Raw genomic sequence first — 24,396 nt, forward strand, 5'->3', positions numbered from 1 at the left:
ACACTGTTCTCTCTATATTATATATAATATCTTATTTAACTCCCAATCCTGTGAGGTAGATGCTATTATTGGAAAGGAAAGGGACAAGTGACAGGCCAGGGCAGACGCTGGGGACGAGCTGAATGCAATTCTCCTCAGAGATGCCCACCAAGACGCAATCTGGAGATGAGGCTTTCTTGGCTTAGATATTTGATCAGTTCCACTTACATTTGGCAGTTCGTAGAAAAAGTGTCCCACCTTCACAATCAGGAGCAGCATCACACCTGCTCCGACCAGCGATGCGAACTGAGGAGACAGAGCGGGTTGGAGAGAGACCGTCAGGAGCCTGTTTGTCCCTGCCTGCAGCGGAGGCCTTCAGCTCGGCGAGAAGCATGTCAGTTTTTATTAAAAGGAGTTGAGTGTAACCATCAGCAAAAGTGCATTTTTGTTCCACTGATGATATTGTCAGGTTTTGTCTAAGTGCTAAATGCAAGCTAAATACAGAGTCGTTGAGTGAACACATAGATGCTTTCGGAAAAGCTGCGAATTGTCTTGGGTATTTGAATCTATTGCCATAGCTTTTCACTATGAATCTGAAGTCTCCTAAAACGCTGAGTGCATTCCCTCCAAACTTTAACCCCTCCTCGAACAGTTTAGAAAAATCCTAGTAGAGTCATGACTGTCGGCCCTGAAGTCCCAATCATTTTACTCCCCTAATCAGTAAATATCCCACCCCTCACCTGGAGCAAGGGGACAAGGCAGGGAGGCCGGTCCGCCGAAAGCAGAGAGGAAGGAAAGGGACCTACTCAGGGAGAACAGGGAAGCACAGTGGTCAGAACTGAATAAGCAGGAAGACGGACTCTGGGGCTTCTCTCGTCCCTTCTGCGGTGGGCCTGCCAACGCCTCAGGCCCCGGCCATGGCTGGAAGGGCTGCAACCAGTGAAGACAAGTGGGTTCTAGATCTGGAAAAACTAAGTAGAAATCCAGACACACACACACATACACAGCTTGTATTTATGCCAGACAAAAAAATAGAGCTGCCCTTGGTGGCAGGTCATGTCTGAGAGGTTCAGAGCCAGACCCCTAGCTTCTCTGTAGTACTAAGGAAAGTTGAAGAAACAGAGGTGTTCTTAGGCAGAGGGAGTCAGAAGTCCCCAGAGAGAAGGGGTGGAGAGAACACGCACTGACGAAGAAGGCTGAGCCAGTCTGAGAGGCCTTTTTGGGTCCAGATCAGAAACTCAGAGTGGAGGTTTGGGCCACTCCCATGTGTAGGGCCAGGGGCCAGCAGCATTCTCTGCTTGAACTAGTGACTTGCACTGGGCGAATCAGGGTCTCAGGGAAGGGTTCACCAGCCTCCCTAGAGATGTGCCTCCCGTGAAGGGTCACTGTCGAGAGAGATGTCATTGGTAGGAAAGTGCGCCGCATGGGAGAACAATGTGGCGACAGGAGGCAGGATGAGAGCGATGGGCTGCCTTGGAGGCAGGCACTTTGTCCAGCAGACACAAGCCACTCCAGGCTGAGCTGAACTGAAGCCCTTGTCCCTGCCCGTCGTCTCTACCCATCTAACCGCCCTTCAGTAATCCGCAGAAGTCCCACTTCCTCCATCTTTCTCCTTGCAATGTTTATGGCATTTTTAATTTATTGTACTTATTCTACACTTAATTTTACTTGCACTGCGATTTAGTTTTTTCCAGCTGTGTCTTTATGCAATGCTTACAGACTGAATCAACAAAGCGTGCTGTCAAAAGATACTGGGAACTGAAGCCCGGAATTGCCACTTCCATGTCTTCTTATCGTAAAACCCTCTCATCCTCTCATGACTTCAAAGGTTTTTTGTTCTTGCATAGAACATCCTTCTTTCTAACATAACCTACCTTCCTTCTTCCTGCTAATGAAGAGTGGGAAAGGGCTGCTCCATAAAGCCAATGTGTCTGGCGGAAGCTCTATGATGACAAAGTCTAGTCCCCATAGACTGATAGGACATGATCTTTAGATCCACGCTCTTTCTCGCCCTTGCTCAATCTTCTGACGTTTATTAGCTTCCCCCTCACGTTCCACCAAATTTAGCCTGGACTGGGACACTTTATCTTTCCTCATTAAAAGTTAGTGTCCATTCTTCTGACACTTCAGTGTCTGCGCAGAGCTACGTCCACCTACCACGCTTCTGCAGCCTTAGCTTGTCTTTGACCTCTGTCTCTGTTTCTCTGCCTTCCGAACCCTGACCCACTCCCTGGCTTCAATTCCAGTGGCTCTTGGACATTTCATCAGGCTACAGAGCTGAGACGGAACACCTCTCATGCCGTACAGTTGTGGCTTTGATCTAGTAAGTTCAACATTCAGGAGCGTGGCACTCATGCCTGCAAGGGGGTTTGCCTTTAGAGCCTTCTTTACCATCACCCTTCCTTTCCTCCCCCAGCCCCCGGGCGCCCACCCGTTCATTTAGTTTACTCATTCAGAATACCTGAAGGGAGTCTGACCTAGATAATTTTCTCTTACACACAGGTAGAATGGTCATAAATTCCTCAGGCTGGTCTAGACAAAGACCTTACTTTCTATCATGAGAGTCCCGTGCCAGGCCCTCGGAGGAAGCCAAGACAGTTTCCAGTTTGGCTGCAGGATGCAGAGAGCTGTGCTGTTGCTTTCCCAGACTAGAGCTGAGGATGTATCTCTCATAGAAAAGATGTTAATGGGTGATGGTTAATTTACCTGCAATATTATCTTTTAGGTATGTTACATGTAAAAAATTTTTTTTTGGCTAAAGTAGGAAGCTTCTCACATAGAATAATACTTCTATAGAAAATGACTTTCAAGTTCCACAATGACAAATAACTTTTAAGACAAAAATCTAAGCAAAGATTAAGGAAGCATGAAATCCAAATTCTTCCAAGAGATCTTCCCCAGCAAGTGTAACATTGAAAAGTAACAAAATGGACACCATTATGCTAAGTGAAATACAAGTACCCTGTGGTTTCACTCATATGTGGAATCTAATGAGCTAACAAAGAAAGTAGAAACAGACTCAGAGAGAGAGAACAGACTGACAGCTGTCAGAGGGGTGGAGAGTTGTGGGGTGGGTGAAAGAAGTGAGGGGACCAAACAAGGAAGACAAAAAACAAAACAAACAGACAAAAACCCTCCTAGCCACAGGCAACAGCGTGGTGACTACCAGAGGGAAAGGGGAGTGGAGGGAGGTAGAAGAGAGCGAAGGGCAGACAAATGGTGATGGAAGGAGACTTGACTCGGGGTGGTGAACACACAATACGGCATACAGGTGATGCATTATAGAATTGTACACCTGAACCTTTGTGATTTTATTAACCAATGTCACCCCAATGAACTCAATCAAGAAATAAAATGGCATCATGACTAAACTAATGCATTTCCTTTCTATGAATGTATATATAAAGCAGCATAAATATCTTTATAGGTTAGAGATCAGATTCTGTTTCGACATACCTGTTGTCTTCCTCCAGATTTATCCTGGATGATGGTGCTGACGACGGCGCCAGTAACCGCACACGATCTGAAAAATGAGCTGACGACATTGCAAAGCCCAATGACTATTAAATCCTATAAAGAAATGGCAAACACAATGCTTGAAGCCTGTGTGATCTTGTTGCCCAATGTCCCCCCAATAAATAAAATAAAATAAATAAATAATAAATAAATAACCTTTACTGAAAAAAAAGAGAAATGGTGACCAATGTAGGCCCACTACTTGTTGAAGAATGCTGACTTAAGTTTGAACTGAAGGTGTACTGTGTTTCTTGTGTATGAGGACAGGTTGTTTGTATCGCTTCAGATAACACTGAAATATTCTTAGAAAGGACAAAAGGTGGCAAATCTGGTTTCTACATTAAGAGGAAACTTCATTTGAGGTAGTGATCACAAGGAAAGCTCTTCTTCAGAGTGAGAAAATGAGACCTTTGCCGTTTTATTCTCCGGCTCACGATCACTAGGACTTAGAATGACAGAGAGACTGTTTTTCTCTCTTCCTTCTGCACGACCCTAAAAGCCAAAGTGGGCACCGCATGCTTCCACATTTCCTTTTTGAGTCCTGGGGAAAGGGCTGAACTGAGGGGATTTTCCGAAAATACAAAAAGACAACTCTTTCTGGGAGATCGACTTAATGATGTGTATTAGTAGCCTGGATTTGCTGTTCCATATCATTTCTTATTGCACCTCAGAGTCTGGCTGACTTCTGAGGACTTGGTGGAAAGGGAGATAAAATTAAGAGGAGAGACCTCTACTAGCTCAACAACACGGTGCCATATGCTATCTTCTTGCACCCCTACACCGTATCTGTTCTAGGGGAATAACAACACATCAATGCAGGTAGCTTCCTAGTTAAGTGTGCCACACTTCTCTTTGGTAATTACAGTTTAAATTTTGGTCCATGGGATTCTCTGGTTACAGAAGAATCCAGTCTTCATGTTAGCAGGAATCTCAGTTTGGAGAACAAAGACTTAAGGGTCAAAGGAAGTAATAGAAAGGCCTGCCCTCTCACCTGGTTGGAATTGACATTATAGTTATGGAAACTGGCAATCTTCTTGCCCAGAAATATGAGCAGTGAGGAGCTCACTAAAGCTAAGAAGAAGGCTTCTAGAATGATTTCCCGAAGAATGTCGAAGTCCGGCGTTACAGGGTACAGGAATCTGGAATGAAATGGTGGGATTATTCCTGGAGAGCAGGAATCATTTATTGGCACCTCCCCAACTCCATCTGTATTGTACAGGGCAGACCCTGATGCTTAAAAAAAATAATAATAATAACAGAGATAAGAACAATCGAGGCAGCAGCTTGCCAAAGCTGCCAGCAAACTAAGCCAAATTACAAAAGCCATTAAGAGGACATGCCCGTTGTCTCCTAGTTCAAGGGTTCTGCCATGTAGCAATGGGACCAAATAGAACAGGCAAAACCCACACAGATTGATGAGAAATGGTTTATTTACAGTATTTGAGACCATACCAGTGGCCAAACAACAGGCAGATATCACACTTAAGATACTTTAGAGCTAAAAAGCTCAGTGTACTCCCTTGTATTCACACTCAAATCTTTTAGGGTATATTTTTAGTCATTTTCCTTTATACCAATTACTTCCAGTTCTATCCACACCTTCTCTCCTGAGGTTTTATTTTCCTTCAAGTTTTTGCTATTGTGGTAAAACACGTGTAACATGAGATTTACCATCTCATGCATTTTTCAGCGTACAGTTCAGTAGTATTGAGTACACTCACAATGTGCAGCCACCGCCATCATCAACCCCATAACTCTTCTCATCGTGTACAACGGAAACTCTGTATTCATTACTCGATAACTCCCTGTCACCCTGCCCCCAGCCTTGGCAACCCCATTCTATTCTCGGCCTTGACGATTTTCGCTACTCTACGTACCTCATTTGTCTTTCTGTGACTGGCTTATTTCGTCTGGCATAATGTCCCCCGTGTTTATCCCGGTTGCAGTACACATGAAAATGTCCCTCCGTTTTAAGGCTGAATAATAGTTTATTGTATGAGTGTATGTACCGCATTTTGCTTGTCCATTCATCTGCTGATGGGCATGGTTTCTTCCTCATTTTTGCTACATGAATAATCATGCCACCCACATGGGTGTGCAAATAACTTGAGACCCTGCTTTCCATTTGGGGGTGTATACATTCAGAAGTAGAATTGCTGCCTCATATGGAAATTCTATTTCTAACTTTTTGAGGACCTGCCATACTGCTTTCCACAGTAGCTGTACCATTTTACCTTTTTACTAACAGTGCACGAGGATTCCCTTTTCTCACATCCTTGCCAACACTTGTTATTTTGTCTTTTTTAGCAGCCATCCTAGCGGGTGTGTGAGGCATCATCTCACTGCAGTTTTTGATTTGCATTTCCCAAACGATTAATGGTGCCGCGTGTCTTACCTTGTGCTTATGGCCCATCTGCACATCTTCCTTGGAAAAATGTCACGTCCTTTCCCCATTTTTTGAATCAGGTGGAGATTTCTGTTGTGCTTATCAGGGGTTCTCTATATATTTTGAATATTAATCCTTATCAGATACATGATTTGCAAATATCTTCTCCTATTCATAGGTTGCCTTTTTACTCTGTTAATTGTGTCTTTCAATGCATAAAAGTTTTTAATTTTCGTGAAGTATAATTTGTCTATTTTCTTTTGTTGCCTATGCCTTTGGTGCCTTATCCAAGAAATCATTGCCAAATACAATGTATGAAGCTTTTGCCCTATGTCCACTTCTAAGAGTTTATAGTTTTTGGTCTTACATTCAGGTCTTTGATCAATTTTGGGATAATTTTCATATATGGTTTCAGGTAGGAGTCCAACTTTATTCTTTTGCATGTGGATATCCAGTTTTCCCACCACCATTGTTGAAAAGATAGGGCTCTCCCCGTGTGGCCTTGACATTCTTGTCATGTGACCACGTACGTGAGGGCTTATTTCTGAGCTCTCCATTCCCTTGGTCTGTTTCTCTGTCTTTATGCTGGTACCACAATGTTTTTGTTTATTGTTACCTGGTGGTAATTTTTGAAATTAGGAAGTGAGAGTCCTCCAACTTTGTTAATCTTTTTCAGAATTGTTTTGGCTATTTGGGGCTCTTTGAAATTCCATATGAATTTTATTCCATATGAATTTTTTTATTTCTGCAAAAAATTCCTTGGGATTTTGATAGGGATTGATTTGAATCTGCTGACTGCTTTGGGATGTAACTCCATTTATTAATATTTTCTTTAATTTCTTTCACCAATTTTTTGTAGCTTTCATTGTGTAAGACTTTCACTTCCTTGCTTAATTCCTAAGTATTTTATTCTTTTGATACTATTGTAAATGGAATTGTTTCCATAGTTTTCTGTTCAGATTGCTCACTGTCAGTCTCCAGAAAAGTTGTCTCTTTTCGTGTGTTGCCTTTGTATCCTGCTACTTGCTAAATTTGTTTATTCGTTCTAACAATTTTTTGCATGTGGAATCTTTAGGGTTTCCATATATAAACTCAAATCATCACAAAGAAAGGTAATTTTACTTCCTCCTTTCCAATGTGGATGCCCCTTTTTAGTGCCCAGTTGCTCTGGCTAGTGCTTCAGTACTGTGTTGAACAGAGGTGGTGAAGGTGGGCATCCTTGCCTTGTTCCTGATCCCAGAGGAAAAGCTTTCAGTCTTTCAACATTGAGTGTGGTGTTTGCTGTAGATTTTTCATATGTAGCTCTTTACATGTAAAGTCTATTTTGTCAGCTCTCAGTATACCCACTCCTGCTCGCTTTAGGTTACTGCTCACACAGAATATTTTTGCCCTTCCTTTTAATTTCAGTCTGTGTTTTGGGGTCTAAAATGTGCCTCTTGCAGACGGCATATTGTTGAATCATGTGTTTTTATCCATTCTGCCGTCTCTGTCTTTTGGTTGGAGAGTTTAACCCATTTACATTTAAAGTAATCACTGGTAAAGAGAAATGAACATTTGTAATTTTGTTATTTGTTTCTTTTCATGCCTTAAAGCTTAATTTGTCCTTTGTCTCCTGCAGTGCTGTCTTCTTTTGTGTTTAGTTGATTTTTTTATTTCTTAAAATGTGTCTGTCATTTATGTTCTCTTTATTGAGATACAATTGACAAAATGGTAAGATCTTTAAAGTGTACAATGTGATAATTTGATATTTAGTTGATTTTTTTGTAGTGAAGTGTTTAAATTTCTAATTTCCTTTTGTATATTCTATAGCTATTTTCTTTATGGTTGTCATGGGGATTACATTTAATGTTCTAAAGTTATAACACTCTAGTTTGAATTTATACCAGTTTAACTTCAGTAACATACAAAGACTCTGTGCCTTTACAGCTCTATTCTCACCCCTTTTGGTTATTGGTTTTGGTCACAAAATTACATCACATATTGTGTACTCTGAAACATAAATAATTCTTATAAATGCATTAGTCTCTTAAATTATGTAGAAGTCAAAAGGTGGAGTTGGAAAAGCATTGTAACAATAATAGTAACTTTGGTAAGTGCCCAAAATTTACTTTTATTGAGATATTTATGTTTTCATACAGCCTCATGTTACTGTCTAGGGTCCTTTCATTTCACTTTGCAGGACGCCCTTGAGCGTTGGTTGCAGGTGGGTCTAGTGGTAACAAACTCCCTCAGTTTTTGTTCATCTTGGAATGTCTTAATTTACCCTTCACTTGAGAAGGACAAGTTTGTGGGATATAGGATTCCTTTTTAAATTTTTTAAATTTATTTTTAAGTATTTTTTCATCAATGATGCTATTGCAGTTTTTCCGATTTTTTCCCACTTTGTCTCCCTATGCCCAGCACCCCCTTCCCTCCAGCAATGTACCCCCTTAGTTCATGTCCATGGGTCAGACATGTAAGTTCTTTGGCTTCTCCATTTCCTATACTATTTTTAACATCTTCCTGTCTGTTTTGTACCTACCAATTATGCTTCTTAATCCCTGTACTTTGCCCCTCCATTCTCCCCCTTCCACCTCCTAGCTGATAACCCTCCAAATGATTTCCATGTCTATGATTCTGTTCCTGTTCTAGTTGTTTACTTAGTTTGTTTTTGTTTCTTAGATTCAGCTATTGATAGTTGTGAGTTTGTTGCCTTTTTAATGTTCATAGTTTTGATTTCCATTTTCCTAAATAAGTCCCTTTAACATTTCATATAATAATGGCTTTGTGACAATAAATTCCTTTAGCTTTACCTTCTCTGGAGAGCACTTAATCTGCCTTTCCATTTTAATTGGTAGCTTTGCTGGATAGAATAATCTTGGTTGTAGGTTGTTGCCTTTCATCACTTTGGATACTTCTTGCAAGTCCCTTCTTGCCTGCAAAGTTTCTTTTGAGAAATCTGCTGACAGTCTCATGGGAACTCCTTTGTAGGTAACTGTGTCCTTTTCTCTTGCTGCTTTTAAGATTCTCTGTTTATCTTTAACCTTTGGCATTTTAATTTTGATGTATCTTGGTGTGGTCCTTTTTGGGTCCAACTTGTTTGGGATTCTCTGTGCTCCCTGGACTTGTATGTCTATTTCCTTCACCAAGTTAGGAGAGTTTTCTTTTATCATTTTTTCAAATAAGTTCTCAATTTCTTGCTCTTCCTCTTCTCCTTGTGGCACGCTTATAATTCAGATGGTGGCACTTTTGGAGGTATCCCAGAGTCATCTTATACTCTCCTTGTTCTTTTTTGAATTCTTGTTTCTTCATTCTGTTTTGGTTGAATATTTATTTCTTCCTTAAGTTCCAAATCATTGATTTGAATCCTGGTTTCCTTCCCTTCACTGCTAGTTCCCTGTGGATTTTTCTTTATTTCACTTAGTGTAACCTCCATTTCTTCCATTATATTTTTGCCATACTCAGTGAATTCTCTGAGTATCTTTATCACTAGCATTTTGAACTCTGCATCTGATAAGTTGGCTATCTCTGTTTCATTTAGTTTTTTTTTTCCCTGATGTTTTATTCTGTTCTTTCATTTGGTCCACATTTCTTTGTCTCCCCAACTTGGCACCCTCCCTGTGTTTGTTTCTGTGTGTTAGGTAGAGCTGCTTTGACTCCCTAACTTAGGGAAACTGTTAAGATGCAAGGGGCAGAGCCTTAGGTATTCTTCAGGGTGGTGCAACATGCTTCACTGCTTTGTGGTGCTGTGTGTGGAGGGGAGAGGTTGGAGGGGGGACAGTGCCACTGCCTGGCTTTACTCACCCCATTCCAGTCACTTCACCCACTTCCTGTATGCGACTGGTGCCCTTCTAGCTGTTGCCCTGGTACTGGTTCCCAGAGTGGGTGGGTTTGTGTACATTCTAGGTCTAGGAGGACCCTTTAAACAGACCCTCCTGAGAAACTGGCAGTTTCTTCCGCTGGCCCAACCCTCACTGGATTTTATAGCCAGAAGTTGTGAGGCTTTATCTTCCTGGCATTGTAACCCTGGGCTGCACAGTCTGGCCTGGGGCTGGAATTGCTCACTCCCAAGGTCTCCCTCCCACTTTTTACCCACCACATGTGAATGTGGGGTAGCCCGTTCCACCACTGCCACCACTGCCACATTTCCATGCTGCACCGTGCCCTCTCTGCCCTTGCTCCCATCTCTGCCCCTGCTACCAGTCTGGATGAATATGCCTTCTTTAAATCATTGGTTGTTGGACTTCCATATGGTTTGATTTTCTGGCAGTTCTGGGTGGTTTTTGTTTTGAGGTTAGTTGTGATTCTTCTTGCAGTTGTGCAAGGAGACGAAGCATGTCTACCTATACCTCCATCTTGACTGGAAGTCCCACAATTCTTGATTGATCCTTTTTTTCTTTTAGTACTTTGAATATGTTGACCTATTACATTTCAGCCTCTAAAGTTTCTGACAAGAAATCTGCTCATTTTTTTTAATTGAGAAGGCCTTGTGTGTTATGAGTCACTTCTCTCCTGCTACTGTCAAGATTCTCTCTTTGTCTTTGGAAAGTTGGATTATAATGTTTCTAGGTGTGGGTCTCTTTGAGTTCATCTAACTGGGAATTTGTTGAGCTTCTTAGATGTTTATATTCATGTCTTTCATCAAATTGGGGTGTTTTCAGCCATTATTTCTTCAAATATTCTCTGTACCCCTTTCTCCTCTGCTTCTGGGACTCCCATGATGAGTATATTGGTCTTCTTAACGATGTCCCAGAGGCCCCTTAGGCTCTGTCCACTTTTCTCCAATCTTTTTTTCCCCTGTTCCTTAGACTCAATAATTTTCATAGTCCTAACTTCCAGTTCACTGATTCTTTTGACTACTCGAATCTGCCTATGGCTACCTCTATAGCCATGTGTTGCTTAATGATGGTGATACATTCTGAGAAGTGTTTCATTCATTAGGTGATTTCATCATTGTGCAAACATCATAGAGTGCATTTACACAAATCTAGACAGTACAGCTAACCACAAACCTAGGCTATATGGTACAGCCTATTGCTCCTAGGCCAGCGTGTTACTGTGCTGAATACTGTAGGCATTGTAACACAGCAGTAAGTATTGGTGTGTCTAGATATATCTAAACACAGAAAAGGTGCAGGAAGAATGTGATATAAAAGATAAAATATGGTACATTTGTATGGGGCACTACCATGAATGGTGCTTGCAGCACTAGAAGTTGCTCTGGGTGAGTCAGTGAGTGAGTAGTAAGTGAATACAAAGGCTTAGCACATTACTGTACACTCTATATACTTTACAAACCCAGTTAGGTTTGTAAAGAATATAGCAGTGTACAGTAGTTTTAGCTACACTAAATTTCTAAAAAAATAATTTTCTTTCTTTAATAATAAATTAACCTTAATTTACTATAAACTTTTTACTTTATAAACCTAAAATGTTTAATTTTGATGCTTTTGTAACAACCCTTACCTTAAAAACATACAATCATATCATACAACTGTACAAAATATTTTCTTACTTTATATCCTTATTCTACAACTTTTCTACTTTTAAAGTTTTTATTTTTTTCTTTTTAAACTTTTTGGTTAAAAACTAAGACATAAACACACACATTAGCCTAGGGTTACATAGGGCCAAGATCATTAATATTACCGTGTACCACCTCCACATCTTGTCCCACTGGAAGGTCTTCATGGGTAGTAACACATGGAGCTGTCCTCTCCTATGACAGCAGTGCCTTCTTCTGGACCCTCCTGCAGGACTGGCCTGAGGCTCTTCTTGAGGAGGTGTCCCTGTTTTCAGAAATTTTGTCTATGCTGGTTTGCTTGGTTTGTTTGTTTTTTTCATCATAATTTGATTGTAAGCAGATAATGCACCATTTCTATGAATAAAACCCTTTTGATGTTGGATTTAGGTTTTCAAGAAGCTTGTGAAGGTCTGCAAAACTTTTGTTAAACCCTTCTCTGTTAATTTTGTTGAGGGTTCTTATTTTTGTGCAGTTTCCTTTTCTCTTGCCTATTCTTCAGCTATGGGATCCTGTTCCAGTTCCGACAATTCCTCTCCCTCAGGAACTGCCTCTGCAGGCTCCTCCACGTCATCCTCGCCCACACCCAGGTTAAAGTTGTTTTCCAGCTCAACCACAACCTCGCTGATTTTTGTAATCTCCTTATCCTTAGAAAATACTTCAAAGTCATGGAAAAAATTCTGAGTGTTTTCTTCCAGATGCTGTTCATACACTCCTTGGTGACATCACCCCATGTCCAAGCCAGGTTCTTGATGTAGTCATATATGTTGTGTTCCTTCCAGAATAGCATCATTGTCTTGTCAGTGTCTTTGTGAGCTGCAGCAATAGCCTGAGCAAAGGCCTTTCTCAAGTCGCAGGCCTTGAAAGCTGTTGTAACTCCTTAATCCGTTGGTTGGGTCAAAGAGGTGACGGTTGGAGGGTGAAATACCACCTTGATATTGAGATGAAGATCACCAGTAAGAGGAGCATATTTGGGAGCATTATCAGCAATAAGCAAAATCTCGAGAGGTATGTTATTCTCCAAGCAGTACTTCCCCAGTGTGCTGGTGGAGTGAGTCAGGACGGCATCTTAGGAGAGGATCTGGGTCGTCTAGTATGTGTGGCTCCTGTGGCGCACTGGCAGAGTGTGCTTCCTTGCACGCTGGGAGGTGCCGGGGTTCTCACTGCACCAGGTCACAAAGGATTTCAAGTTTTAGCCTGCAACATCGCCCCCAAGCAAGACTGTTATCCTATCTTAAAGGCCTGGAAACCTGGAATTGCTTGGCCTCCTTATGGATGGAAGTTCTTTCAGGCATGCATTTCCAGAATAGGGAGGTTTTTCATCCGTATTGAATATTTGTTCTGGAAAGTAATTTTCCTCCACGATCAGCTTACTTAGAGTTTCCTTCATATCAGCATAGAACGTACCACTCACTTTCACGTTATGTAATGAATATTGAGTCATTTCAGACACCCAGCGCTAGCAGAAAATGCAACACTGTAGCTGGGTCCAGTCTTTTCTCTCAAGCTCACAGACTTTTTGCTGTGGCCCTGATTGTCACGGAGCCAAGAGAGATGCAATTCTGTGCCTGGTCTCCAGACCCGGCCCCTAGAAGTCTCTCTATGTCTGATATAGCCCTTGCTGAGTTTTTGTTAGTTTTGTTGCCTTCAATGGACAAGACCCTCCACCAGGTGCCACGTTGCCTTCCCAGATCACAGCTGTGGTGGAATGGGACGTGTCTGACTTGCAAGCGGTAACCATCACTGATTTTCCACCTTCGCCTTTAACTTTTAATCACTTTTAATTTTGTGTCCAGGTTAATCATTCAGCGTGGCCTCTTACTGCAAACCGTAATGGTGTATTTGGTCTGGTGAGTGGCCACAGGGAACGGAAACACAAGATTAAATCAGGCACAGAAGAAAATGACGCCACCAGAAGTGTGGAAAACGTGAGATGGACGAGGCTGCTGCTGGCGTAACACAGTGCACTGTGTTGCAGCAATTTTTTATACGCAGAAAGACTATACTCTAAAATCACAATAAAAATGTAGTACAAATATAGATACACCAATAACAGTCATTTATTATCAGTGTCCAGTTTTATGTACTGTTCATCGTTGCATGTGCTGTCCTTTCTTTCACGTGACGGCAGGGCGGCAGGTCTGTTTACACCAGTATCACCACCGACACGTGGGTGGGGTGTTGCACTACAGCATTAGGATGGCTATGATGTCGCTACGTAACAGAAAATTTTCAGGTGCCTGAGAAGCTTATGGGACCACTGTCATATCTGCAGTTTATTGTTGAATGGTCATTATGTGGCATGTGGTTGTAGTGAATTTTTTTATTTCAGTTATTGTACTTCACAGCCCAAGACTTCTTTTTTTTAGGTTTTCTATCTCTTTTGTGGTATTTCCATTTTGTTTACACATCATTTTCCTGACTTCGTCCACCTCTTCCTTTAGTTCTTTGAGTATCTTGAAGACAATTGTCTCAAAGTCTCTGTCTGGTAGATCTGCCATTGGGTCTTTTTCAGGACAGTTTTCGTTTTAAATCCTCACTCAATAACATGTTTATTGATTTTTGGAGAGAGGAGAAGAGAGAGAGAAACATCAGTGTGAGAGAAACATGGATCAGTTGCCTCCAGTAGGTGCCCAGACCGGGGACTGAACCTGCAACCTTTGGGTGTACAGGACAATGCTCTAACCAACTGAGCCACCCAGCCAGCGCAGTGGGGGTTTGTTGATTTACTTTTTTTCTTTGAATGGGCCATACTTCCTATTTCTTTGAATGCCTTGTAATTTTTGTTGAACGCTGGATGTTTGAATCCAACAATGTAGTTCTGGAAATCAGATTCTCTCCCTTCCCAGGCTTTGCTGTTTGTGTTACTGTTTTTTGTTGTAGGCTGTTGCTATGGCAAGGATTGGCCTGAGGTGCAAATGTAAGGTCTTGTCTGGTCTTTTCTGAGCCATTCTCTGGGCATGTGTGGTTACTTTCTAATTTTCCCTGCATATGCAGTTGTTTTTCTGATGTCCTCATCTTTCATGTCTGACTTCCAAAAGAGAAAAATAAAAAGGAAAAAGGGGGCTCTGGCCCTTTAAGTCCTACGGAAGTCACTTTAGCCAGAGGGTGCAGGGCTTGCAAAAATGGGGGTGAGGTGCAAAAAGACTGGCTGCCCACCTCTGTCTGTGCCTCTGTGATCAGAAGCAGCAGTCAATGATCAGAGCAACCAATCAGATCTTTTATATTTGGAGAACAGGGTGCTTTTTGCCCACCCAGGCTCCTGCAAGCTGTGTGCGAGCTGCTCCAGGAACACCTGCATGCTGCCTGCCCTGAGGGTGGGGAGGGGGATGGTAGCTGCTACTGTGCTAGGAGCTCAAATTGACTAAAATTACACAATGTACCATCTGAACCTTCCCCTTGAAGTTGTAAGTCTTCGATAGTCTCCAGAGTTCTGAAATAGTTACACCGGACAGATTGTGCCAGTGACGTTGTTGCTTAGGTGAAGAGACAGATTCCTGGTGTTTCCTGCTCCACCAGCTCCCAGAATCTTCTCTAACCTCCTGTTGTTTTGAAGTCACCAGAATTTTCAGACTCAGTTTGCTAGTGGTCGTGGTCATCTGATCCTACTAAGTCAATATGTTCTGTTTCTGCTAAGATCATATACACAAAACATTGCCGAGCACAGATAACCATGATCAGAAGTTTTCCCAGGGTGTATCTCCTGCCATATCATTAACGAGGAAACTCTCCTTGAGACAATAGAATTTCTTCTTTTCCAGTATTACTGTGGGATTGCCGATCAGAGAATTAATGACCACCCTAATTCTTTAAGAAAGGGTGCTTTTTTGTTTGTGTGTGGGCTTGGTAATTTTACTCTGTTGCCCAGAGTATCTGTTGAGTCAGCTTCTGTGTGGTAGATTTTAGGCTATGATTTCTTAGGGATTGGAATCTATGTTTTTGGTTCCCTTTATATGCATGCAACATAGTACCACTCATAAATGTTTGATATTTTGTTTCAAAAGTGGAAAATTTCCAAACATTTACCAAAGAAAGAGTAGCATAATGAACCCTGGTGTACCCACAACTGACTTTCAACACTTAACGATTTATAACCAATCTTATTGTATCTTTACCCCTACCCACGGCCTATCCCAATATTAGTTCAAAGTAAATCCCAGGTGTTAGTAGTTTAATTGTAAATATTTCAGTGTACCTCTCCAAAAGATGTACCCAAAAAGTTGTTACCAATTTCTTAGTTTTATAAAAAGCATATAATCAATGTTCAAATTTCCCCAATATCTCATAAACATATATTTTACAGTGTGTTCAAATTAGAATCCAAATAAAGGCCATACATTATAATTGATTGCTAAGTCTCAAATCTCTTTTAAGCTTTAGGTTCCCTATACGTATCTTTGTGGGGTTTTCCCTCCTATTTTTGTTGTTGTTGTTGTTGTTGAGGAAACCTGGTCATTGGTCCTATATATTTTCCCACGGTCTAGATTTTGCTGATTGCGTTCTTGTCCTTTAATGTATTCTTCTCTTCCTTACGTTTCTTGTAAATTGGTAGTTAGCCCTTCAGGTTTGGTCAAACATGGGATGGGGCAAAACTACTTCATAGGTGATGGTGTCTACTTCTGTCAGAAAGCACACAATGTCTAATTGTCTTTTATTTAAAAGATGTTATTTACTTTTAGAGAGAGGGGAAGGGAGGGAGAAAGAAAGGGAGAGAAACATTGATGTGTGAGAGAAACATAGATTGGTTGATGGGTTGCCTCTTGCACGCACCCCAGCTAGGGACTGCGCAGCAACCCAGGCATGTGCCAGGAGTCAAATGGGTGACTTTTACTTTGCGGGACGATGCTCAATCAACTGGGCCACACCAGTTAGGGCTAATTGTCTTTTTCTGAGATATATTTGACATATAACATTATATTAGTTGAGGGTGTAAAACATAATGTCTTGATATTTGTATGTACTGTGAAATGATCACATTAAATCTAGTTAACATCTGTCACCACACATAGCTACGATTTTTTTTCTGTGGGTTGAGAGCTTTTAAGATATGCTCTCTTCGCAACTTTCAAATATACAATAGTATTAACTATAGTCACCATGCTATACATTACATATCCATGACTTATTTCTTTTATAACCAGTTTGTACGTTTTGACCCCCTTCACCCATTTCACCACTCCCCACCACCAGCAACTACCGATCTGCTCTCTGTATCTATAAGCTTAGTTGTTCTTATTTATTTGTTTTAATTCCACATATAAGTGAGATCATATGGTATTTGTCTTTATCTGACTTATTTCACTGAGCATAATGTTCTCAATGTTATCTATGTTTCAAATGGCAAGATTTCCTTCATTTTTATGGCTGAATAAAGTTCCATTATGTATATATACCACATTTCCTTTATCCATTCATCTATCAGTGGATACTGAGGTTGCTTCCATGTCTTGGTTCTTGTAAATAGTGCTGCAGTGAACGTGGGGATGCATCTATCTTTTCGAGTGACTGGTTTCATTTCTTTTGGATAAATACCCAGAAATGAAATTGCTAGGTCATATAGCAGCAGTTCTATTTTTAATTTTTTGAGAAACCTCCATTCCCACCCTCAGTGCTCAAGGGTTCCCTTTTCTCCACATCCTTCCCAACACTTGTTATTTTCTGTGTGTGGTTTTAAAAGAATAGCCATTCCAACAGGTGTGGGTAATAGCTCATTGTGGTTTTAAGTAGCATTTCCTGATGATTAGTGATACTGAGCACATTTTCATGTACCTATTTGCCATCTGTGTGTCTTCATTGGAAAAAGGTCTACTCAGATCTTCTGCCCACTTTTGAATGAAATTGATTTTTTGCTGTTCAGTTGTATGAGTTCTTTCTATGTTTAGGATATTAACCCTTAACGGGTGTGTAAAATGCTCACATTTGACAGGCTGCCTTTCATGTATTTTATTATTTTTTTTATTATTGTGCTGTTATAGTTGTCCCATTGTTTTGCTTTTGCATTTTGTTGACAGTGCCATTTGCTGTGCAAAAGGTTTTTGGTTTGATGTAGCCCCACCTGTTTATTTTTGCTTTTTTGCTTTTTTTTTTTTTTTGGCTTTTCTTTTAGAGTCAGATCCAAAAAAAAATCATCCCCAAGATCAATGTCAAGGAGCCTACTGTTTATGTTTTCTTCCAGGAATTTCCTATGCTATTCTTAACCTCCCCCTATTTTTACTGACCAATTATGCTTCTTAATCCCTGTGCCATTCCCCTGATTCTCACCTTCCCCCTCCCTGCTGATAACCCTCCAGATGATCTCCATACTTGTGATTCTTTTCCTGTTCTGGTTGTTTGCTTAGTCTGTCTTTTTTTGTTGTTTGTTTGTTTTTTAAGATTCAGTTGTTGATAGTTGTGAATTTGTTGCCTTTTTAATGTTCATAGTTTTGATTTCCATTTTCCTAAATAAGTCCCTTTAACATTTCATGTAATAATGGCTTTGTGATGATGAATCCCTTTAGTTTCACCTTGTCTGGGAAGCACTTTATCTTCCCTTCCATTCTAAATGATAGCGTTGCTGGATAGAGTAATCTAGGTTGTAGGTCCTTGCTTTTCATCACTTTGAATACTTCTTGCCAGTCCCTTCTTGCCTGCAAAGTTTCTTTTGAGAAATCTGCTGACAGTCTTATGGGAACTCCTTTGTAGGTAACTCTGCATTTCTCTTGCTGTTCTTAAGATTCTGTCCTTTATCTTTAACCTTTGGCATTTTAATTATATGTGTCTTGGTGTGGTCCTCTTTGGGTCCAACTTGTTTGGGACTCTTTGTGCTTCCTGGACTTGCATGTCTATTTCCTTTGCCAAATTAGGGAAGTTTTCTTTCATTATTCTTTCAAATAAGTTCTCAGTTTCTTGCTCTTCCTCTTCTTCTGGCATCACTATGATTCAGAAGATGGCATGTTTGGAGATGTCCCAGAGTCTTCATATACTATCCTCATTTTTTTTGAATTCTTGTTTCTTCTTTCTCTTCTGGTTGAATGTTTATTTCTTCCTTATGTTCCAAATTGTTGCTTTGAATCTTGGCTTTCTTTTCCAGTCACTTCATCCTCTTTCCGTATACGACTGGTGCCCTTCCAGATGCTTCCCTAGTCCTAAAAACCAGAGTGGGTGGGTTTGCATATGTTTTAAGTCCATGTAGGCCCTTTAAGCTGTGAAAAATCCAGCAGTTTCTTCTGCCAGCCCAACCCCTACTGGTTTTACAACCAGAGGTAATGAGGAATTATCTTCTTGGTGCTGGAACCCTGGGCTGTGCGTTCTGGCTTAGGGCTGGGATTGCTTGCTCCCAAGATATCCCTCCTAAGTTTTATCTACCACATGTAAATGTGAGACCATCCATTCTGCCACCACCTCTGCTACCTCTCCACACCACACTGCCTCTCTGCTCTTCTCTATGACTCCGCCCCTCCTACCTGTTTAGATGACTGTGGCTTCTTTAAATCCATGGTTGTTGGACTTCCATACAGCTCAATTTTCTGATGGTTCTGGGTGTTATTTGTTTTGAGATCTGGTTGTAATTTTTTGTATGGTTGTATGAGGAGGCGAAGCATGTCTACCTACACCTCCATCTTGATCGGAAGTCCTGGTTTTATTATGATACCATACTGTTTTGATTACTATAGCTTTGTTATATAGTTTGAAACCAGGAGGTAGGATGCCTCCAGTATCATTCTTCTTTCTGAAGATTGTTTTGGCTATTTGAGGTATTTTGAGATTCCATACAAATTTTAGGATTGTTTCTTCTATTTCTGTGAAATATGACATTGGAATTTTGATAGGGTGTTGCATTGAATGTGTAGATTGCTTTGGGTATTGATTTTGTATATTGCTCTGGGTATATGAACATTTTAACAATATTTTTCCAATCTGTAAGCATGAAATATTTTTTCACTTATTTGTGTCTTCAGTTTTTTCATCAGTGTGTTATTTATAGTTAGTTGTCAGTGCATAGATCTTTCACCTCCTTGGTTAAATCTATTCTTAGCTATTTTATTCTTTTTGATGCAATTATAAAGGAGATTGTTTTCTTAATTTCTTTTTCTGATATTTGGTTATGAATTATCTCTCTTTGTGATATTAGCAGATGATACGCTAGTATCCCTTAAAGGTGATATTCTAATTCTAAAATTCCTTCTCCCTTTATTGAGTATAATTCATTTAAAAAGTAAAATATCTTGTTATCAATTATTTGGATACTCCAAAGAGCAGTTCTTACAGGAAACCATGGTAAATACTTGATTTATTTCCTTCATTTAACAATTTTCAAATAATGACTTGGTTCCATAGCATTTTTCAAGGGTGAAAAAATGAGTTTATTCCTTTGGAATTTTTATGTGTTCATGGGTTTAAGCATATTTTATGTATTTGGCAAGTGAGAACATCAGAGCAACATATAAATTCAATGCAATCCCTATCAAAATCCCAATGACGACTTTTGCAGAAATGGAAAAGTTGATTCTAACATGTATATGGGATTGTGAAAGACCCTGAATAGCCTGAAACAATTTTGAAAATGAAGAATAAAGTTGGAGGACTCACATTTCTCCATTGTAAAACTTACTTCAAAGCTACAGGAACTAAGAGTGGCATAGGGAAAGACATATAAATGGATGGAATAGAATCGAGAGTTCAAAAATAAACCTAAACATTTATGGTGAATTGATTTTCAACAAGAGTGTCATGATCATTCAGTCAGGAAAGTCTCTTCACCAAATGGTGCTGGGACAACTGGATATTCAAATGTTACAGAATAAATACAGGGTAGGGTGGGCAAAAGTAGGTTTACAGTTGTGAGTATGTGAAACAGTTTATTCTTGTATTATTATTTCTTAATTATTGTGTTATTTATTTGTACCACAACTGTAAACCTACTTTTGGCCACCCTGTATATACAACAATAAACTCAAAATGGATCAAAGACCTAAATGTAAGACCTAAAACTATAAAACTCTTAGAAGAAAACATAAGGGTAAATTTTCATGACCTTGGATTAAGTCAGTGGTTTCTTAAATATAACACCAAAAACATAAGTGATGAGAGAAAAAATAAGGTGGACTTTATCAAAATTGAAAACCTAGTGCTTGCAAAAATCTATTGAGAAATGGAAAAGACAACCCACAGAATGGGCAAAAATACTGACAAATCATACATATGATAAGGGTGAAGTGTTCATATATGAAGAATTGCTATAATTCAACAACAAAAAGACAACACAATTAAAAATAGCCAAAGGAGTTGAATAGACATTTCTCCAAAAAAGAACAAAGGTTATACAAGTGACCAATAAGCACATGAAAAGATGTTCAACATCATTAGTCACTAGGGAAATGCAAATTAAAGCCAGAGTGATATACCACTTCCTATTTGCTAGTAGGGTGGTAATACCTATGCTAACAACAACAATGGAAAAGAACAAGTGTTGGTAAGGATGTGGAGAAATTGGAACCCTGGTGGGAATGTAAAATGGTGTATGTGACCCAGCAAATCTCCTCCTTGTTATACACTCAACAGAAATGAAAGCAGGAGCTAAAAGAAAAACTTGTACATGAATGTTCACAGTAGCGCTATTCATAATAACCAATAGTTGAAAATAACTGAAATGTCAATCAGCTGATGAATGGGTTTACAAGTGTGGCATATCTATATAAATGAAATACTGTTCAGCCATAAATAGGAATGGTCCATGGTACAGTATGGATAGACCTTGAAAAAATTATGCTAAGTGAAAGAAAACAGAGTCAAAAGACCACATGTTGTATGATTCCACTGATACATAATATCCAGAATGGACAAAGCCATAGAGACAGAAATCCGTGGTAGCCAAAGGGCTGTGGAGAGCGGCGGTTCAGAGCGCTAATGGGTATAGGCTACTTTTGGGGGCAATAAAATATTTCAAAATTAGTGGTGATGGTTGCACAACTTTGAGAATATACTAAAATCCACTGAATTGCATACTTTAAAATGGTGAATTGTGTGCTATGTGAACTGTATATCAATAAAGCTGTTATTAAAACAAGAGAATATTATAAATAACTTTTTATATCATTATAAACACATCTGACAACTTAGATTAAATGAAAATATTCTTTGAATCACTAAAACTAATAATACAGTCTCAAAGAGAAATAGATAACCTGAATCATAAGCAATGATTATATAATTTGATAAAAGTTTTATTTAATAAATAGCCTATTTAAAAATTGAATTTGTAGTTAAGAACCTTCACATTCTGAAAACTCCAGGTCTAAATATCTTCACTAATGAACTCTATCAAATATTTAAGAAAGAAGTAATGCCAATTCTATAGAAACTTCTCTAGAAATTCAAGACCGGGAATACATTCCAAATGCTTTTATGATGTCAATATTGCTCTGACACCAAGACCAGACACAGACATTGCAAGAAAAGAAAACCTGAAGTCAATATCCCTCATGAACATAAATGCAAACATTTTAAACATCATTTTAGCAAATCCATATTTAAAATTAGAATATATCATGACCAAGTGAGGCTTATCCCAGGATGCAATGTTGGCTAACATTAAAAAATCAGTCATAATATTAACAGACTAAATAAAGAAAGAGAAGCCTTCATGATTTGGAGGGCAGTTTTTCCACAGACCCAGCACAGAATAATCCTTTAAAAAGAACTTGGGCTCGGCTGGTGTGGCTGCCTGGTTTGAGCACTGGCCTGTGAACTGAAAGGTCAGCTTCCCAGTCCGGGCACATGCCTAGATTGAGGGCCAGGTCCCAGGTCCCCAGGTGGGGATGAGCGAGAGGCAACTGATTGATGTTTTTCTCACACATAGATTTTTTCTCCCTCCCTTCCCCTCTTAAAATAAATAAATAAAAAATCTTCAAAAAGAATTTGGAAGCACAAGAATGCTATGGTTTCCTTATTTCTAGATTTAAAAAAGTTCTATGTAAAAAATAAAAGTTCTTAGTGCTGTAGATGAGGTTTGTTATTTGAAATGTTTGTTTTTCTGATTAGTCTTATCATTTTATTAAGACATATATGACTCAATAATTGATTTATGTCTGAAATCTTGTGTAAAATCCAAATTCAGTAGAATAAACAATATATTAAATACAGTTGAGAAAATTATTTTAAGAGAAAGTTTGTGATGTATTTTAATTCTTTATCTAATAAAAATTTATTAGTTTATGCATCTTAAATTTCATTTTTCTTAAAGTCGCAGCACTTTCAATACCTCAAAGTGCCACCTCTTCCTGTCTTTCCATTTCTGACCATTATTTTGTGAAAAAAAATCTAAATTCTTATTTTTGAATATCTTTTCCTTCATTATCCAACTATATCTATTTTAATTTCCTATTTATAACATACTTATAACTTAAAAACACCTTGGTGTTTTCTAGGCAAGGAGCTATATAGGAATATAACTAAATATTCAGACACAGATATTTAACTTTTTATTAAATTTACCCCTTTTGTCCTTAAAATTTTTTTTTATCCTCACTTGAGGCCATTTTCCCATTACTTTTAGAGATGGAAGAAGGAAGAGAAACATCAAAGCGAGAGAGGACCATTGGTTGGTTGCCTCCTGTACCTGCTCCGACTGAGGTTGAAATCGAACCTGCAGCCTTTCAGTTACAGGACAACGCTCCAGCCACCTGAGCCACCCCAGCCGGGGCCCCTTTCTGTTCTGTGAAGAAGGTAGGTAAGAATGCGGCTGTCCTATTATTGCCTAACCTATGTTAGTAAACCTTAAATATTTAGTATGATAACAACACCAACTACTGTTTTTCCTTTCTGCTGTTCTCGGTAACATTCAGTTCTTTGTTAACAGTTTAGGTTCAGAGGAGACATGGGTATTGAAGGAACTAACTGAAATTGTTTTCTTTTTTCTAGTCCCTAGCAAACTTGGATAAGTAAATAATAATAAAGGAGGTCCAAAGTAATACCTAAAATTAGATTTTTGGAATGCTCACTTGTCTACGTATAGCCTTGAAGTTTATGATAAAATATAAACAAAAGCTGATTGTGTGGTTTCTGTCATTAATAACAGAAGCATATCGAGTGTCATAGAGTGATAGCGTGGTTGTAATCAGAGTTTGGAATTAAATACCAGCTGTGTGATCTTGGATGAGTAATTTCAACTTGGTAAGTCTTAGTTTCCTCAGCCATAAAAAGAAGATAATATCTACCTCATCATTAATGTGAGGAGTAAATGAGATAAAATAATTACATGACGTATCCATCCCATTGTTCGTGTTATTTTTTCTGAGGGTAGAGACCAAACCTCATTTACTGTCACATTCCCTGGGGTCTGCTCCCTTCCCCCCACCCCACCAATTGAACAGAATTTCAGATGGATGTAGCCGTCATCAGGTGTCACTAGAACTGCAGGATATTCAGTCTGCTTTGTTTGTCAAAGTAGCCTCCTTCTGACCCCGGGGGCTAGCCCGCATCTCTAACTCTTTACAGTACTCCCTATTGAACAGCACGAGGAAATGAACAGTGCTCTTCAAAGCCTGCCTATGACTCAACAAACTGCAGTATATTGCCTTTCTCAGCTAGAGTGAGCATCTCATCAAGGTTAAAGAAATGATAACTTCCCAACAGAAGCAGAGTGATGCCCCATAGTCACCGGTCGGAACTATAATGTAAGTTCATTGTGAGCCCCTAAGAAGTCTGTGTGCCAGACTAGCTGAGGATAGCTTTCCACTCGGAGTAATAGCACAGTGTCACTCAAGAACACCAATGCAGTCTCAGTGGCTGAAGATGGAAGGGATGCTCATCTCGTGAGCACTGAGCCCCAGGAGAGAGGCTAGGAAAACAGAGGTATCTCTTCTCCCATCCTTGAGAGTTAAGTAGATGGGCATGGAGGTTGATTAGGCCCACGATATCTCAGGGAAAAAAGGCGCGAGTCTCTCTGGTACTCCACGCCTCCCACAATTTACGTGGGAAAGGGAGTTGGTTCAGCTATGGGAAGGGAACCAGAAGCTGACCAGAGAAGAAGCAAGGG

The 24,396-nt window shown here is 39.7% G+C and overlaps 1 protein-coding gene across 1 annotated transcript in view; it reads right to left on the minus strand.

The window, feature by feature from the left end:
* Positions 1–24,396, minus strand: part of SLC26A8 (solute carrier family 26 member 8) — a 70,642-nt gene that overhangs the window by 14,077 nt on the left and 32,169 nt on the right. The window contains exons 10-12 of the mRNA XM_053914063.1: positions 4,487–4,634; positions 3,436–3,549; positions 208–285 (exon numbers count right to left, since the gene is read on the minus strand). Coding sequence (XP_053770038.1) covers positions 208–285; positions 3,436–3,549; positions 4,487–4,634 — 340 coding nt within the window. The remainder of the gene's footprint in view (positions 1–207; positions 286–3,435; positions 3,550–4,486; positions 4,635–24,396) is intronic.

This window comes from Desmodus rotundus, chromosome 11 (assembly GCF_022682495.2).
Source record: "Desmodus rotundus isolate HL8 chromosome 11, HLdesRot8A.1, whole genome shotgun sequence".
In the NCBI taxonomy this organism is placed as follows: Eukaryota; Metazoa; Chordata; class Mammalia; order Chiroptera; family Phyllostomidae; genus Desmodus; species Desmodus rotundus.